Source organism: Lucilia sericata, unplaced genomic scaffold, assembly GCF_015586225.1.
Source record: "Lucilia sericata isolate MDLA Ls3-8-SP2 unplaced genomic scaffold, ASM1558622v1 Contig000202F_arrow, whole genome shotgun sequence".
Lineage (NCBI taxonomy): Eukaryota > Metazoa > Arthropoda > Insecta > Diptera > Calliphoridae > Lucilia > Lucilia sericata.
Genome location: NW_023994230.1, coordinates 95,549 through 116,102, shown reverse-complemented (window position 1 = coordinate 116,102; position 20,554 = coordinate 95,549). Strand labels below are relative to the sequence as shown.

The window sequence follows — 20,554 nt, the reverse complement described above, 5'->3', positions numbered from 1 at the left end:
TAACTAACTAACTAACTAACTAACTAACTAACTAACTAACTAACTAACTAACTAACTAACTAACTAACTAACTACTAACTAACTAACTAACTAACTAACTAACTAACTAACTAACTAACTAACTAACTAACTAACTAACTAACTAACTAACTAACTAACTAACTAACTAACTAACTAACTAACTAACTAACTAACTAACTAACTAACTAACTAACTAACTAACTAACTAACTAACTAACTAACTAACTAACTACTAACTAACTAACTAACTAACTAACTAACTAACTAACTAACTAACTAACTAACTAACTAACTAACTAACTAACTAACTAACTAACTAACTAACTAACTAACTAACTAACTAACTAACTAACTAACTAACTAACTAACTAACTACTAACTAACTAACTACTAACTAACTAACTAACTAACTAACTAACTAACTAACTAACTAACTAACTAACTAACTAACTAACTAACTAACTAACTAACTAACTAACTAACTAACTAACTAACTAACTAACTAACTAACTAACTAACTAACTAACTAACTACTAACTAACTAACTAACTAACTACTAACTAACTAACTAACTAACTAACTAACTAACTAACTAACTAACTAACTAACTAACTAACTAACTAACTAACTAACTAACTAACTAACTACTAACTAACTAACTACTAACTAACTAACTAACTAACTAACTAACTAACTAACTAACTAACTACTAACTAACTAACTAACTAACTAACTAACTAACTAACTAACTAACTAACTAACTACTAACTAACTAACTAACTAACTAACTAACTAACTAACTAACTAACTAACTAACTAACTAACTAACTAACTAACTAACTAACTAACTAACTAACTAACTAACTAACTAACTAACTAACTAACTAACTAACTAACTAACTAACTAACTAACTAACTAACTAACTAACTAACTAACTAACTAACTAACTAACTAACTAACTAACTAACTAACTAACTAACTAACTAACTAACTAACTAACTAACTAACTAACTAACTAACTAACTAACTAACTAACTAACTAACTAACTAACTAACTAACTAACTAACTAACTAACTAACTAACTAACTAACTAACTAACTAACTAACTAACTAACTAACTAACTAACTAACTAACTAACTAACTAACTAACTAACTAACTACTAACTAACTAACTAACTAACTAACTAACTAACTACTAACTAACTAACTAACTAACTAACTAACTAACTACTAACTAACTAACTAACTAACTAACTAACTAACTAACTAACTAACTAACTAACTAACTAACTAACTAACTAACTAACTAACTAACTAACTAACTAACTAACTAACTAACTAACTAACTAACTAACTAACTAACTAACTACTAACTAACTAACTAACTAACTAACTAACTAACTAACTAACTAACTAACTAACTACTAACTAACTAACTAACTAACTAACTAACTAACTACTAACTAACTAACTAACTAACTAACTAACTAACTAACTAACTAACTAACTAACTAACTAACTAACTAACTAACTAACTAACTAACTAACTAACTAACTAACTAACTAACTAACTAACTACTAACTAACTAACTAACTAACTAACTAACTAACTAACTACTACTAACTAACTACTAACTAACTAACTAACTAACTACTAACTAACTAACTAACTAACTAACTAACTAACTAACTAACTAACTAACTAACTACTAACTAACTAACTAACTACTAACTAACTAACTAACTAACTAACTAACTAACTAACTAACTAACTAACTAACTAACTAACTAACTAACTAACTAACTAACTAACACTAACTAACTAACTAACTAACTAACTAACTAACTAACTAACTAACTACTAACTAACTAACTAACTAACTAACTAACTAACTAACTAACTAACTAACTAACTAACTAACTAACTAACTAACTAACTAACTAACTAACTAACTAACTAACTAACTAACTAACTAACTAACTAACTAACTAACTAACTAACTAACTAACTAACTAACTAACTAACTAACTAACTAACTAACTAACTAACTAACTAACTAACTAACTAACTAACTAACTAACTAACTAACTACTAACTAACTAACTAACTAACTACTACTAACTAACTAACTAACTAACTAACTAACTAACTACTAACTAACTAACTAACTAACTAACTAACTACTAACTAACGAACTAACTAACTAACTAACTAACTATAACTAACTAACTAACTAACTACTAACTAACTAACTAACTAACTAACTAACTAACTAACTAACTAACTAACCTACTAACTAACTAACTAACTAACTAACTAACTAACTAACTAACTACTAACTACTAACTAACTAACTAACTAACTAAACTAACTAACTAACTAACTAACTAACTAACTAACTAACTAACTAACTAACTAACTAACTAACTAACTAACTAACAACTAACTACTAACTAACTAACTAACTAACTAACTAACAACAACTAACTAACTAACTAACTAACTAACTAACTAACAACTAACTAACTACTAACTAACTAACTAACTAACTACTAACTAACTAACTAACTAACTAACTAACTAACTAACTAACTAACTAACTACTAACTAACTACACTAACTAACTAACTAACTAACTAACTAACTAACTAACTACTAACTATACTACTAACTAACTAACTAACTAACTAACTAACTAACTAACTACTAACTAACTAACTAACTAACTAACTAACTAACTAACTAACTAACTAACTAACTAACTAACTAACTAACTAACTAACTAACTAACTACTAACTAACTAACTAACTAACTAACTAACTAACTAACTAACTAACTAACTACTAACTAACTAACTAACTAACTAACTACTATGAGAGTGATATTTATGAAGCATTCGTTTAAAGGTACTTTTTATAGTAAAGCTTTTACTTGAGCTTTAACTTTTAAATATTATCGATCTTTTTGGAATTAAGGGTCGTTTCTTGGCATTTAAACATTAACTTTATAGGATAAACTTTTGTTCGTTGATATTTATAGCCTAAACCACTTTAGTGGTGAGGGTATTATGCGTTTGTGCTGATGTTTGTAAATATTGGTCCCTACCTTGAATTGATTAAACTATAGCTGTCCGTTCTTCTGTCCATGTAAACCTTGTGCACTTCTTTGACACAGCGACGAAGACTTTGGTTGAAATCGCTGCATTGTTTCACAATTGTACCCCCGAATAGGAATCTTGAGCTCATAATTGTGTCATATGATCTAGAATTGTTACCAAAATCGAAAGAACTTAGTTCTAAATAAGTCTAAATAATACTACAGATCTGACTTCACTTGACCTATATACCTGTTACGACATCTAAAACTCCAATCTGCCGAGTCCAATGTGATGGATAAATTCTGAGTCCATATTCAGAATCAGTGTGTCTGAATGCTTTAGAAAAAAATAATAATTTAGTCTCTGTGTGTCTACTTTTCTTAAATTTTATGGGCCTGGGTTGTCATTGCTATAAGAAGATGTGATTACACATTCGATTTCTATTTCCCAGCATGGAGCTGTTCTATCTCTCAGCTGAAAGCTGACCGCATAAATACACTTCTAATTAAGTGATCACGTTTATTTTGTAAAATATTTGCAAAATATGATCATAACTTAAACTACTTGGTATTAAAATAATTTTGTTAAGTATCACATTATAAATAATTAACTTTAAAACGTCATGTTACCAACAACAACTTAAACGGTTTATAACTATATTTATTAACAACACTATGTACAACACTGGACAATAACCATCAAAAAATAAACATAAAACAAATTGACAAAAAAAAATATTAAATACAAAAAAATATACATACTACATACAACAACAACAATACTACATAGAAAAAAAGATGCAAATTTAAATAAATATTTGAAAACAACGTTTAAATAAAAAAATTGTTTTTATTTTCAATTAAAAATAAACAATAGACGCAAAACGACAAGAAGAAAAAAATGCCGGTTAAATATTTTGATGGTCAAAGTGAAAAAAGGGCCTCTTAAATTACAAACAAACAGACTGGAAGTCGTCAAGAGTTTAACACCACCAACAACCAATAGACAGTCAGTTAAAAAATTAAAAAAAAAAATACTTAGAAGCCTAAAGAAGTCGGAAATTTTGTCTAGTTTAAAACTAAAATTTGTTTATTATTAATCACAGTAGTAAAGACAAGTTTTAAACTAAGCACATGTGTGTAGTATAATAAACCAATTGAATTGATTAAATTGTGTTAAAGTTTAAGTTTAAAAAATAAAATAATAAATAAACCAAACAAGAAGTGTTAATCAAACGAAACGGAAGGAAGCCTTGAAAATTATAATAATTCAAATTTAAATAAAACTAATAAAAAAAAGTGATATGAAGAATATTTCTATGGATTCTTTTAAATTTCCGAGTCTGTATTTAACCCTAACTTTAACCTTAATACTAATCAATTCCTGTGTCTGGGCTCAAAAAGATCTAGTGCGCCAATTGATGGAAACAAATTCCTTCACTTGTGAAGCCCATAAAATTCAAACCAATGATAATTATATCTTAACAGTACATCGTATACCTCCTCCCACCAATAGCTCTAAAATTTTAGCGCCCCTAAAACGCCCTATAATACTCATGCATGGTCTATTAGGTTCCGGCGCCGATTTTATATTACCCGGTAAAAATCGTGCCCTTAGTGCTTTACTTCATGAACAGGGCTATGATGTTTGGCTGCCGAATGCTCGTGGCACCACTTATTCCAAAAAACATATAACCTTCGATTCCTCTCAACCGGAATTTTGGAATTTTACTTGGCATGAAATTGGTGTACATGATTTACCCGCCATTGTGGATTATGTTTTGAATTTTACACAACAATCTTCTTTGCATTATGTGGCTCATTCTCAGGGTTCCACTACCCTACTGGTAATGCTTTCGGAAAGGTCAGAATATAATGATAAAATAGCCAGTGCCCATTTATTGGCTCCGGTGGCGTTTTTAAAAGATCTCAAAGTCCCCCACTGAGAGTGATGGCCTATGAGAGTGATAAAATTGAGGTAAGTTAAAGGATGAATTGATATTGATTTATTTTGACATATAAAAAGCACAGAAGAAATTTTAAATCAAAAAATAAAGCTAATGTTTTAATTATTATATAGATCAACGATCACATCTATAAAGCTTATTTTATTCTCTATAACGATCAGCGATTAATGCCTAAGTTTCACCCAATATAGACTAACGCATAAAGCTAAAGTTTTTCCTCTTTAAAAATAAGTGATGATAGCTCGATTTAACAAAGATCAGCAAAGAGTAGGCTATAGACTGGACTAACTAACTATATATATAGACTAACTCATAAAGCTAAAGTTTTTCCTCTTTAAAAATAAGTGATGTTAGCTCTATTTAACAAAGATCAGAAATTAAAGCTTAAGTTTCTCTATATAGATCAGCGATCATATCGATAAAGCTAACTATATACTAAACTATCGACTAGACTATCAAATATACTATCAACTAGACTATCAACTAGATTATCGACTAGACTATCGACTAGACTATCGACTAGACTATCAACTAGACAATCGACAAGACCATATACTAGACTATAGACTATAGTCTAGAATATAGACTAGACTCTAGACTAGACTCTAGACTAGACTATAGACTAGACTATAGACTAGACTATAGACAAGACTATAGACTAGACTATAGACTAGACTATAGACTAGACTATAGACTAGACTATAGACTAGACTATAGACTAGACTATAAACTAGACTATAGACTAGACTATAGACTAGACTATAGACTTAGACTATAGACTAGACTATAGACTAGACTATAGACTAGACTATAGACTAGACTATAGACTAGACTATAGACTAGACTATAGACTAGACTATAGACTAGACTATAGACTAGACTATAGACTAGACTATAGACTAGACTATATACTAGACTATAGACTAGACTAGACTATAGACTAGACTAGACTAGACTAGACTAGACTATAGACTAGACTAGACTATAGACTAGACTAGACTAGACTAGACTAGACTAGACTAGACTAGACTAGACTAGACTAGACTAGACTAGACTAGACTAGACTAGACTAGACTAGACTAGACTAGACTAGATATAGACTAGACTAGACTATAGACTAGACTATAGACTAGACTATAGACTAGACTAGACTATAGACTAGACTATAAACTAGGGGGGACTATAGACAAGACTAGATATGACTAGACTAGACTATAGACTAGACTATAGACTAGACTAGACTATAGACTAGACTAGACTAAGACTAGACTATAGACTAGACTATAGACTAGACTATAGACTAGACTAGACTATAGACTAGACTAGACTAGACTAGACTATAGACTAGACTATAGACTAGACTATAGACTAGACTATAGACTAGACTATAGACTAGACTATAACGACTATAGACTAGACTATAGACTAGACTATAGACTAGACTATAGACTAGACTATAGACTAGACTATAGACGACTATAGACTAGACTATAGACTAGACTATAGACTAGACTATAGACTAGACTATAGACTAGACTATAGACTAGACTATAGACTAGACTATAGACTAGACTATAGACTAGACTATAGACTAGACTATGACTAGACTATAGACTAGACTATAGACTAGACTATAGACTAGACTATAGACTAGACTATAGACTAGACTATAGACTAGACTATAGACTAGACTATAGACTAGACTATAGACTAGACTATAGACTAGACTATAGACTAGACTATAGACTAGACTATAGACTAGACTATAGACTAGACTATAGACTAGACTATAGACTAGACTATAGACTAGACTATAGACTAGACTATAGACTAGACTATAGACTAGACTATAGACTAGACTATAGACTAGACTATAGACTAGACTATAGACTAGACTATAGACTAGACTATAGACTAGACTATAGACTAGACTATAGACTAGACTATAGACTAGACTATAGACTAGACTATAGACTAGACTATAGACTAGACTATAGACTAGACTATAGACTAGACTATAGACTAGACTATAGACTAGACTATAGACTAGACTATAGACTAGACTATAGACTAGACTATAGACTAGACTATAGACTAGACTATAGACTAGACTATAGACTAGACTATAGACTAGACTATAGACTAGACTATAGACTAGACTATAGACTAGACTATAGACTAGACTATAGACTAGACTATAGACTAGACTATAGACTAGACTATAGACTAGACTATAGACTAGACTATAGACTAGACTATAGACTAGACTATAGACTAGACTATAGACTAGACTATAGACTAGACTATAGACTAGACTATAGACTAGACTATAGACTAGACTATAGACTAGACTATAGACTAGACTATAGACTAGACTATAGACTAGACTATAGACTAGACTATAGACTAGACTATAGACTAGACTATAGACTAGACTATAGACTAGACTATAGACTAGACTATAGACTAGACTATAGACTAGACTATAGACTAGACTATAGACTAGACTATAGACTAGACTATAGACTAGACTATAGACTAGACTATAGACTAGACTATAGACTAGACTATAGACTAGACTATAGACTAGACTATAGACTAGACTATAGACTAGACTATAGACTAGACTATAGACTAGACTATAGACTAGACTATAGACTAGACTATAGACTAGACTATAGACTAGACTATAGACTAGACTATAGACTAGACTATAGACTAGACTATAGACTAGACTATAGACTAGACTATAGACTAGACTATAGACTAGACTATAGACTAGACTATAGACTAGACTATAGACTAGACTATAGACTAGACTATAGACTAGACTATAGACTAGACTATAGACTAGACTATAGACTAGACTATAGACTAGACTATAGACTAGACTATAGACTAGACTATAGACTAGACTATAGACTAGACTATAGACTAGACTATAGACTAGACTATAGACTAGACTATAGACTAGACTATAGACTAGACTATAGACTAGACTATAGACTAGACTATAGACTAGACTATAGACTAGACTATAGACTAGACTATAGACTAGACTATAGACTAGACTATAGACTAGACTATAGACTAGACTATAGACTAGACTAGGACTATAGACTAGACTATAGACTAGACTATAGACTAGACTATAGACTAGACTATAGACTAGACTATAGACTAGACTATAGACTAGACTATAGACTAGACTATAGACTAGACTATAGACTAGACTATAGACTAGACTATAGACTAGACTATAGACTAGACTATAGACTAGACTATAGACTAGACTATAGACTAGACTATAGACTAGACTATAGACTAGACTATAGACTAGACTATAGACTAGACTATAGACTAGACTATAGACTAGACTATAGACTAGACTATAGACTAGACTATAGACTAGACTATAGACTAGACTATAGACTAGACTATAGACTAGACTATAGACTAGACTATAGACTAGACTATAGACTAGACTATAGACTAGACTATAGACTAGACTATAGACTAGACTATAGACTAGACTATAGACTAGACTATAGACTAGACTATAGACTAGACTATAGACTAGACTATAGACTAGACTATAGACTAGACTATAGACTAGACTATAGACTAGACTATAGACTAGACTATAGACTAGACTATAGGACTAGACTATAGACTAGACTATAGACTAGACTATAGACTAGACTATAGACTAGACTATAGACTAGACTATAGACTCTTGAAACGACTTTTTGGATTATGCCAATCCTGTAGGGCGATATATTCTGACTCCTTATAGATAGAGTAGTCGGGGGCTTAATGCAGTAACTCAGGATTGAAAAAATGAATTTAATGTTCTGAAAATTTATAAAAGTAAACCGCAAAAAGTAAACGCAAAAGTAAACCTTATTTAAAATAATTATTTTATGAAAATTTTTTTGTTGCAGGCACATAAAATAAATTTCTATCACGATTCGATATACTGCCATAAATCTTTCAATTGTTTTTTTTTTAATCTTAACTGAAGAGTCAGGGTTGGAAGATTTGTATGATGTAAAATTGAAAGAAAAAAAATTAAAATTTAAATTCTAGAAATTTCATTCCTAAAAATTAAAAAAAAATACATACATATATGTATATTATAAAACGGAGCTAATATTTTAGTTTTTGATGTTATTTTTGTATTTTTTTAAGATAAACTTTGAAAAAAATGGAAAAAAGTAGTGTAGGGAAAAATGTAGGGAAATAAAAAGTGGGTGTAGGGAAAAAAGGGATTTTTTCTCATAAGCGTAGGGATTTCTGAAAAAATCTCCTGGCATCACTGGACTAGACTATAGACTAGACTATAGACTAGACTATAGACTAGACTATAGACTAGACTATAGACTAGACTATAGACTAGACTATAGACTAGACTATAGACTAGACTATAGACTAGACTATAGACTAGACTATAGACTAGACTATAGACTAGACTATAGACTAGACTATAGACTAGACTATAGACTAGACCATAGACTAGACTATAGACTAGACTATAGACTAGACTATAGACTAGACTATAGACTAGACTATAGACTAGACTATAGACTAGGCTATAGACTAGACTATAGACTAGACTATAGACTAGGCTATAGACTAGACTATAGACTAGACTGTAGACTAGACTATAGACTAGACTATAGACTAGGCTATAGACTAGACTATAGACTAGACTATAGACTAGGCTATAGACTAGACTATAGACTAGACTATAGACTAGGCTATAGACTAGACTATAGACTAGACTATAGACTAGACTATAGACTAGACTATAGACTAGACTATAGACTAGACTATAGACTAGACTATAGACTAGACTATAGACTAGACTATAGACTAGACTATAGACTAGACTATAGACTAGACTATAGACTAGACTATAGACTAGACTATAGACTAGACTATAGACTAGACTATAGACTAGACTATAGACTAGACTATAGACTAGACTATAGACTAGACTATAGACTAGACTATAGACTAGACTATAGACTAGACTATAGACTAGACTATAGACTAGACTATAGACTAGACTATAGACTAGACTATAGACTAGACTATAGACTAGACTATAGACTAGACTATAGACTAGACTATAGACTAGACTATAGACTAGACTATAGACTAGACTATAGACTAGACTATAGACTAGACTATAGACTAGACTATAGACTAGACTATAGACTAGACTATAGACTAGACTATAGACTAGACTATAGACTAGACTATAGACTAGACTATAGACTAGACTATAGACTAGACTATAGACTAGACTATAGACTAGACTATAGACTAGACTATAGACTAGACTATAGACTAGACTATAGACTAGACTATAGACTAGACTATAGACTAGACTATAGACTAGACTATAGACTAGACTATAGACTAGACTATAGACTAGACTATAGATTAGACTATAGACTAGACTATAGACTAGACTATAGACTAGACTATGGACAAGACTATGGACTAGACTATGGACAAGACTATAGACTAGACTATAGACTAGACTATAGACTAGACTATAGACTAGACTATAGACTAGACTATAGACTAGACTATAGACTAGACTATAGACTAGACTATAGACTAGGCTATAGACTAGGCTATTGACTAGACGAGAGACTAAACCATAGACTAAACCATAGACTAAACTATAGAGTAGACTATAAGCTAGACTATAGTCTAGATTATAGACTACTATGTGCACTACACATAGTAGTCTATAATCTAGACTAAGTTAGGAGTAAGTACCGAAAATGCCGTGGGGATGCCGATGTGTTTTCCGATATCAAAAAGTACTAAATTTTCCATGTCCGATATAGTATGTATAAACTTGTAATGGAAAATAAACTTAAACTGTATAAGGATCTATTATTGAAGTTAAATAAAAGTTAAACTTTAACTGTAAAATAACAATTGATTGAGGTTGAATGAATATACCTACGATTAAAGCTATTTTTGGACTTTAGAATATCTACATTTAATATGTGAACGGTATAACTTCCAACAAATAAAGCTTTATCTGGGCTACTTATACTTCAAATTTGTTCACAGTTTACTTTATGAGTACAATAACTATTTCATTAACTATAATTAGAATAAAATTTTATTTGACACTTTGTAAATGTTACTTATTTTGCTCTAACAAAGTTTTACCGACCAAATTAAAGATTTACAACTTAAGGAAATACACTAAAAACAATCCAACAGAACGAACACGTACTATTGTACTTATACTCATATTTACTTATTTAATGGACTCACAGATTCGTTATCAAATTCCATAAATGTGTCATTTAATGATCTTGTTATTACACATGCCCCTGCTGTCTGTCTGTCTGTCTATGTTTGTACAACATGTTTGACACTTAACACGCGCGCTCGCCAAAAACTCATAAAATGTTTAATGACATGTTTTCGACTGTGCAAAAATAAAAATTAATTTATATTTTTAGAAGAAGGTAAGAAAAAAATAATTTAATTCAATTGAGACATGTAATAAAAAAAATTTGTTTGGAAGCAACAAACATTAGGGGGAATTCTTAATATGTTAAATGGTGAGGTACGTACATATAATATAATGCAAAATTTTGATTACTATGACCTTGCTTAAAAGACTTTATAGGTTTAAAACAAATTGCATTCAATTAAATATTTAAGTGTCATTGACATAAATCGGTGGTTTAAAAGTTAACAATTTAACAGGGAAACAAAGTCGCGGAAGTATTGCAGTAATTGGGGAATGTTTCATTCTGAAACCAACTTTTTTTCTAATATAAACTGATATAAAAATGTCATCTTTTCTATGAACTTACTTTTATAGCTTTCTTTTAAGCAACGTGACAGTTATTAACTCGAAAGGTTAATCCCCAATCTCAAAGTCATTGTCTTCAGAGTATCAAAATGAACACATACTCTCGGTTCTTATTAAGTCAAGTAACTACTTTTGTTTGTTTAAATAACCAGCTTAATATTAATACTAATGAATCCTTTTTATGTTGTTCATATAATATTGCCCTGTTGTTTTACACGTTTCCTGTTCTCCGGTACCTTCTCGCTATTACCACCATTAAAAAAAGTTCTTTTATACCTTCAGAAGAGTAAGAGAGTAAAAAAAACATTAATAATATGCATACATTTTATAAATGTAATCCTTAGTAGAAGACTTTGTATATGTATTTATATAGGAGTCCTTTATATTTAACTATGGATTAACCCATTGTGCAACAGTTTTTGCAATGAACTAGTTTATGTACCAATTTCCTTAAATTATCTTCAAAATTTCGATTTCTATCGTGTGTACAAGGTTTACATGGATACACAGACGGACGGACATGGCTTAATCAAATCAGAAAGTGCTTCTGATCCGATTGGTATACTTTAAGGTAGCTGTAGGACCAATATTTACAAAGATCAGCACAAACGCATAATACCCTCCCCACTATAGTGGGATCAACGATTACAACTAAAGTTTATTATAGGTTTAATACTCACAATTGCCATACAAAATTCCCACAATAAACCATCAACAATTTTATTTAACTCAAGCTCACTTGCAAAAATATAGACAATATTTAAAAGTTAAAGCTCAAGTTAAATCTTTACTGTAACAAGTAAGAAGTATATGTATATTCGCCTACGAAGAATTTTATATACCCTTCACCATAGTGTGTTTAAAAAAAATATATTAATTTTATAATTAATATATAATTAATTTTTCCCAACTCTACCATTACTTTAGCAAAACGAAACAAAACAAAAAGAACCTACACACATCCAAACATATGTTTTTTCAATAAGCAATGTTGTTGTTGCTTTTTTTATCAAAAATGTAAAAAATCGTCTTTTTTATAAAATTTTCAGAGGCACATATCTCCGCAATGAGACGGACATGGCTTAACCGTTATGTCAATACCCACATACCCGGGTATGTTTTTCATTTTTGAAGTGATATATCTCGAGATCTATATATCGTATCGGCTTGAAATTTGGACTATGCTTTCAGAGTGATGTTTTCTATACATTTTCCAAAAATTAGATATATCTATATTAAACCGATTTATAACCGATTTTCTATTTTTACCTCGTGTATCAATACCCAACAAATTATATGTCAGTTGTCGGACAAAAATTAAGTTCCATTATAAATCTAATGTTTTATTATTAGAATTATATATATTCTTGTATCTTATGAAAAAATTGAATTAAACAACAAATTTAGTTTCAAATACAGAGTCTTTATTCATAAATATATATTTGTGATATATTTGTGGAAGCTGTAACATTAACAAATATGGGTCGATTTTGATGAAATACATTTTTTTGTTGTATATGACTTAGTAAAGTAAAATTATGCTGATTATAATAATTTTATTCTCATATAAACAAAAATATTTAAGTTTAAATTTTAAAATTAAAATTTTTGACCATGACTTAGCAATCTTTTTTTGCAAAAAAGTTCCCTACTTACGATAGCAAAAACAATTTCTGTAATGCTAATCGATTTTATATACCTTAATAAATAATATATAAAATGATTTGTTCAATTATCTTTCCCGCTCACAGAGTAATAGCTTCTTGAAGTCAAAATTTTACAAAGTCAAATTCTGCATAATGTACATTAAACGCTATGAAGGCGTTTTTCTTTAGGTTTTTTGCATATGACATTAGGAAAGCAATAAGAAAACTTTAAAAAAGTTGCTAAAATTTAATGGTTTATGATCCAAAACTATTTAATTTATATATACAGACGTTTTATTAAATTAGTTTTATTAATTATCTGAATTATACACTAGAAATGTATAAAAAGATGAAATAGCCATATAAATTGTATGACATACCCGGGTATGTTGGGTATTGATGTACGTAATTTTGCTCGGGTATAGACAAGACGGTTGATATAAGAATCCTTCTCACGAAGGTGAAGGGTATAAAAAAGGTACTTTTTAACTAAAGCGATGAAAGTTAGTTACTTAGTTAGTTAGTTAGTTAGTAGTTAGTAGTTAGTTAGTTAGTTAGTTAGTTAGTTAGTTAGTTAGTTAGTTAGTTAGTTAGTTAGTTAGTAGTTAGTTAGTTAGTAGTTAGTTAGTTAGTAGTTAGTAGTTAGTTAGTTAGTTAGTTAGTTAGTTAGTTAGTTAGTAGTTAGTAGTTAGTTAGTTAGTTAGTTAGTTAGTTAGTTAGTTAGTTAGTAGTTAGTTAGTTAGTAGTTAGTTAGTAGTTAGTTAGTTAGTTAGTTAGTTAGTTAGTTAGTTAGTTAGTTAGTTAGTTAGTTAGTTAGTTAGTTAGTTAGTTAGTAGTTAGTTAGTTAGTTAGTAGTTAGTTAGTTAGTTAGTTAGTTAGTTAGTTAGTTAGTTAGTTAGTTAGTTAGTTAGTTAGTTAGTTAGTTAGTTAGTTAGTTAGTTAGTTAGTTAGTTAGTTAGTTAGTTAGTTAGTTAGTTAGTTAGTTAGTTAGTTAGTTAGTTAGTTAGTTAGTTAGTTAGTAGTTAGTTAGTTAGTAGTTAGTTAGTTAGTTAGTAGTTAGTTAGTTAGTTAGTTAGTTAGTTAGTTAGTTAGTTAGTTAGTTAGTTAGTAGTTAGTTAGTTAGTTAGTTAGTTAGTTAGTTAGTTAGTTAGTTAGTTAGTTAGTTAGTTAGTTAGTTAGTTAGTTAGTAGTTAGTTAGTTAGTTAGTTAGTTAGTTAGTTAGTTAGTAGTTAGTTAGTTAGTTAGTTAGTTAGTTAGTTAGTTTAGTTAGTAGTTAGTTAGTTAGTTAGTTAGTTAGTAGTTAGTTAGTTAGTTAGTTAGTAGTTAGTTAGTTAGTTAGTTAGTTAGTAGTTAGTTAGTTAGTTAGTAGTTAGTTAGTTAGTTAGTTAGTTAGTAGTTAGTTAGTTAGTTAGTAGTTAGTTAGTTAGTTAGTTAGTTAGTTAGTTAGTTAGTTAGTTAGTAGTTAGTTAGTTAGTAGTTAGTAGTTAGTTAGTTAGTAGTTAGTTAGTTTAGTTAGTAGTTAGTTAGTTAGTTAGTTAGTTAGTTAGTTAGTTAGTTAGTTAGTTAGTTAGTTAGTTAGTTAGTTAGTTAGTTAGTTAGTTAGTTAGTTAGTTAGTTAGTTAGTTAGTTAGTTAGTTAGTTAGTTAGTTAGTTAGTTAGTTAGTTAGTTAGTTAGTTAGTTAGTTAGTTAGTAGTTAGTTAGTTAGTTAGTTAGTTAGTTAGTTAGTAGTTAGTTAGTTAGTTAGTTAGTTAGTAGTTAGTTAGTTAGTTAGTTAGTTAGTTAGTTAGTTAGTTAGTTAGTTAGTTAGTTAGTTAGTTAGTTAGTTAGTTAGTTAGTTAGTTAGTTAGTTAGTAGTTAGTTAGTTAGTTAGTTAGTTAGTTAGTTAGTTAGTTAGTTAGTTAGTAGTTAGTTAGTTAGTTAGTTAGTAGTAGTTAGTTAGTTAGTTAGTAGTTAGTTAGTTAGTTAGTTAGTTAGTTAGTTAGTTAGTTAGTTAGTTAGTAGTTAGTTAGTTAGTTAGTTAGTTAGTTAGTTAGTTAGTTAGTTAGTTAGTTAGTTAGTTAGTAGTTAGTAGTTAGTTAGTTAGTTAGTTAGTTAGTTAGTTAGTTAGTTAGTTAGTTAGTTAGTTAGTAGTTAGTTAGTTAGTTAGTTAGTTAGTTAGTTAGTTAGTTAGTTAGTTAGTTAGTTAGTTAGTTAGTTAGTTAGTTAGTTAGTTAGTTAGTTAGTTAGTTAGTTAGTTAGTTAGTTAGTTAGTTAGTTAGTTAGTTAGTTAGTTAGTAGTTAGTTAGTTAGTTCGTTAGTTAGTTAGTTAGTTAGTTAGTTAGTTAGTTAGTTAGTTAGTTAGTTAGTTAGTTAGTTAGTTAGTTAGTTAGTTAGTTAGTTAGTTAGTTAGTAGTTAGTTAGTAGTTAGTTAGTTAGTTAGTTAGTTAGTAGTTAGTAGTTAGTTAGTTAGTTAGTTAGTTAGTTAGTAGTTAGTTAGTTAGTTAGTTAGTTAGTTAGTTAGTTAGTTAGTTAGTTAGTTAGTTAGTTAGTTAGTTAGTTAGTTAGTTAGTTAGTTAGTAGTTAGTTAGTTAGTTAGTTAGTTAGTTAGTTAGTTAGTTAGTTAGTTAGTTAGTTAGTTAGTTAGTTAGTTAGTTAGTTAGTTAGTTAGTTAGTTAGTAGTTAGTTAGTTAGTTAGTTAGTTAGTTAGTTCGTTCGTTCGTTCGTTCGTTCGTTCGTTAGTTATCATCCCGTTTTCTATACATTTTAGTCCTCTTACTTCCTTTCAAATCTACCTCCGCTTTTAATGGTTTAATAATAAGGATTTAAACATTACACTCCGTGTATTTAAATACGGTGAAACAATTTTAAAATATACACACATAAATCTTTAACATACAAATGTGCTAAATATAGCAGAAGAAGTAGTTGTAACTATAGTTTAAATCACTGTCATCCCAGTGGGAAATTTGCGGTGTAAGAAGATTAAATATGTGAATGTAACTCTAACTTTGTAAGTAGCGGGTAATGCCCAGTGCAGACTCCCGTAAGGTATCCAATAAGATCAGCAATTAGACGGAAGCGAGTTGTTCCAACCATTGTTACGAGTGCAAACTGGCTTGTAGGCCAGATAATTATTTAGTTTTGTTGACTCTTTATACTAGTTTATTGATCATTTCAAAATTCAGTAATACATGTTCTGTGAATTTATATAGATTATAATATTTTAAAGTGATTGATGTAAATTAAACTGATTTCTTCAAATTTTAGTTTTAAAGGGCTCAGATAAGTATATGCCGAAGGTTGGGTATAAAAACCCATTATATGTATTTCTGTAGGGCGTAATGATTATATTGAGCCTTTTGAATTAAGAACATAACCATGAAAATTCCTATATTTTTCCTAACGTCTCACATTATTATCAATTCACATTTTTCTACCACATTTAACTATGACTATATTTGCATGTAAATATGTATGTGTAAGTATATTTGCATACATATGTGAGTGAATGTGTATGCATGAGTTTATTTGAGTATTTTAAACCGTAACCACTAAATAAAGTTGGCGGTTTTTTTTTATATTTTCAAATTTAAATGCAAATTTCCTTTTTCCCTGCTTGCCAACGACGAGTATTTACAATATTTGTTTTTTTTTTTTCTGTTCCGTATTCACCCATTAAGCTCCATTTTCTGGTTACAATTATTATTTCAATTCAGCAACGAAAAACACCTTTTGTTTTTATTTCACCGTTACCCCAAACTGAGTTAATACACTTTTTATATTTTTAAACTCCCTGCCTTCTCTCTCTCCTTTATTTCTTCCTCTATTATCCTGTGCTTTTTTATTTTATTTTAAAGTTATAGTTGCTTTTCTCCAGTTTCTGTTATTTTAATATCCTGTGTATATTTATGTGTGTGTGTGTGTTTTTTATATATTTTTAGGCCCTCTTAAATCACTTGGGATTACATGAACTTTTTCCATCTACAGCTCTAAATCAATTGGGCGGACATCTGTTGTGCGGTAACGGAGTACCCACTCAAAATCTCTGCCTGTTACTTACGTTTCTATCGGTGGGTTTTAGTGACTTTCAAATGGATCGTGTGAGTACAAAATATCTATATATAAAAAAATTATTTAAAACCATGATTTAGCATTCATTTCTATTTCTAGATGTTTGTAATTTTTTTTAAATTTTATTTCTTCCTCACTACGAATAAATAAAGTTATTTAACTGCAGGCATTTGAAATATGGTTTTAAATGTGCAAAAATACTGTAAAAAGTTTTTCATTAAATTTTTGTGGTTTCAAACTTTTTTTTTACATACTCAAAAAGCTTCAGGGTTGCAAAGCATCAAAAAACGAGTTTTGTATTAAGTTTTTTTCTACTATTAATATTTAAATGCATGTTTAAGCTTTTTTATGCATCAACAATGAGTAGGTAAAAAAATGTGATTTTTTCCCTCTAAATGTTGCATTTTATTTATGCGGAAACATAAGTTGGTTGCATAAAGCCAAGGCATTTGACATTGACCTCAAGTGTATGTTTGACTTTGGATTGAAATTCTCAATTAAAATAAATAATTATAAAATGTTTATTATTAAGCTTTTGATAGCTTAATTACTCTGTCATTATAAATGACAGAGTTTTACTTGTTATTTGAAGGGTGAAAGGGGTATTCTTATGCCCTTCACTTTCATGAGAAGGGTAGCTATAGGTTTATCATTATGTTTGTAATTTCTATAACATAATTTTGTAACCCTATACAGTCTATAGTCTTGTCTAAAGTCTAGTCTATAGTCTAGTCTATAGTCTATTCTATAGTCTAGTCTATAGTCTAGTCTATAGTCTAGTCTATAGTCTAGTCTATAGTCTAGTCTATAGTCTAGTCTATAGTCTAGTCTATAGTCTAGTCTATAGTCTAGTCTATAGTCTAGTCTATAGTCTAGTCTATAGTCTAGTCAATAGTCTAGTCTATATTCTAGTCTATAGTCCACTCTATAGTCTAGTATATAGTCTAGTCTATAGTCAAGTCTATAGTCTATTCTATAGTCTAGTCTAAAGTCTAGTCTATAGTCTAGTCTATAGTCCACTCTATAGTCTAGTCTATAGTCTAGTCTATAGTCTAGTCTATAGTCTAGTCTATAGTCTATTCTATAGTCTAGTCTAAAGTCTAGTCTATAGTCTATAGTCTAGTCTATAGTCTATTCTATAGTCTAGTCTATAGTCTAGTCTATAGTCTAGTCTATAGTCTAGTCTATATTCTAGTCTATAGTCCACTCTATAGTCTAGTATATAGTCTAGTATATAGTCTAGTCTATAGTCTAGTCTATAGCCTAGTCTATAGTCTAGTCTATAGTCTAGTCTATAGTCTATAGTCTAGTCTATAGTCTAGTCTATAGTCTAGTCTATAGTCTAGTCTATAGTCTAGTCTATAGTCTAGTCTATAGTCTAGTCTATAGTCTAGTCTATAGTCTGGTCTATAGTCTAGTCTATAGTCTAGTCTATAGTCTAGTCTATAGTCTAGTCTATAGTCTAGTCTATAGTCTAGTCTATAGTCTAGTTTATAGTCTAGTCTATAGTCTAGTCTATAGTCTAGTCTATAGTCTAGTCTAGTCTATAGTCTAGTCTATAGTCTAGTCTATAGTCTAGTCTATAGTCTAGTCTATAGTCTAGTCGATAGTCTAGTATATAGTCTAGTCTATAGTCTAGTCTATAGTCTAGTCTATAGTCTAGTCTATAGTCTAGTCTATAGTCTAGTCTATAGTCTAGTCTATAGTCTAGTCTATAGTAGTCATAGTCTATCTAGTCTAGTCTATAGTCTAGTCTATAGTCTAGTCTATAGTCTAGTCTATAGTCCAGTCTATAGTCTAGTCTATAGTCTAGTCTATAGTCTAGTCTATAGTCCTAGTCTATAGTCTAGTCTATAGTCTAGTCTATAGTCTAGTCTATAGTCTAGTCTAGTCTAGTCTATAGTCTAGTCTATAGTCTAGTCTATAGTCTAGTCTATAGTCTAGTCTATAGTCTAGTCTATAGTCTAGTCTATAGTCTAGTCTATAGTCTAGTCTATAGTCTAGTCTATAGTCTAGTCTATAGTCTAGTCTATAGTCTAGTCTATAGTCTAGTCTATAGTCTAGTCCTATAGTCTAGTCTATAGTCTAGTCTATAGTCTAGTCTATAGTCTAGTCTATAGTCTAGTCTATAGTCTAGTCTATAGTCTAGTCTATAGTCTAGTCTATAGTCTAGTCTATAGTCTAGTCTATAGTCTAGTCTATAGTCTAGTCTATAGTCTAGTCTATAGTCTAGTCTAGTAGTCTAGTCTATAGTCTAGTCTATAGTCTAGTCTATAGTCTAGTCTATAGTCTAGTCTATAGTCTAGTCTATAGTCTAGTCTATAGTCTAGTCTATAGTCTAGTCTATAGTCTAGTCTATAGTCTAGTCTATAGTCTAGTCTATAGTCTAGTCTATAGTCTAGTCTATAGTCTAGTCTATAGTCTAGTCTATAGTCTAGTCTATAGTCTAGTCTATAGTCTAGTCTATAGTCTAGTCTATAGTCTAGTCTATAGTCTAGTCTATAGTCTAGTCTATAGTCTAGTCTATAGTCTAGTCTATAGTCTAGTCTAGTCTAGTCTATAGTCTAGTCTATAGTCTAGTCTATAGTCTAGTCTATAGTCTAGTCTATAGTCTAGTCTATAGTCTATAGTCTAGTCTAGTCTAGTCTATAGTCTAGTCTATAGTCTAGTCTATAGTCTAGTCTATAGTCTAGTCTATAGTCTAGTCTATAGTCTAGTCTATAGTCTAGTCTATAGTCTAGTCTATAGTCTAGTCTATAGTCTAGTCTATAGTCTAGTCTATAGTCTAGTCTATAGTCTAGTCTATAGTTAATATACATGTACAGAACATTCGAGACAAAGCCCTAAAAACTGCAAATGTGTTAACAAAAATTATGCCAAATATAAACGGACCTAAAGACTCCACTAGG

General features: G+C 29.9%; 1 protein-coding gene across 1 annotated transcript in view; it reads left to right on the top strand.

The window, feature by feature from the left end:
- The first annotated feature begins 4,240 nt into the window (after positions 1 to 4,240).
- The window catches only part of LOC119601961 (lipase 3), a 51,615-nt gene continuing 35,301 nt past the window's right edge, over positions 4,241 to 20,554 (top strand). The window contains 3 exon segments of the mRNA XM_037953268.1: positions 4,241 to 5,051; positions 5,054 to 5,100; positions 17,516 to 17,674. Of these exon segments, the coding sequence (XP_037809196.1) occupies positions 4,427 to 5,051; positions 5,054 to 5,100; positions 17,516 to 17,674 (831 nt within the window). The 5' untranslated portion in view covers positions 4,241 to 4,426.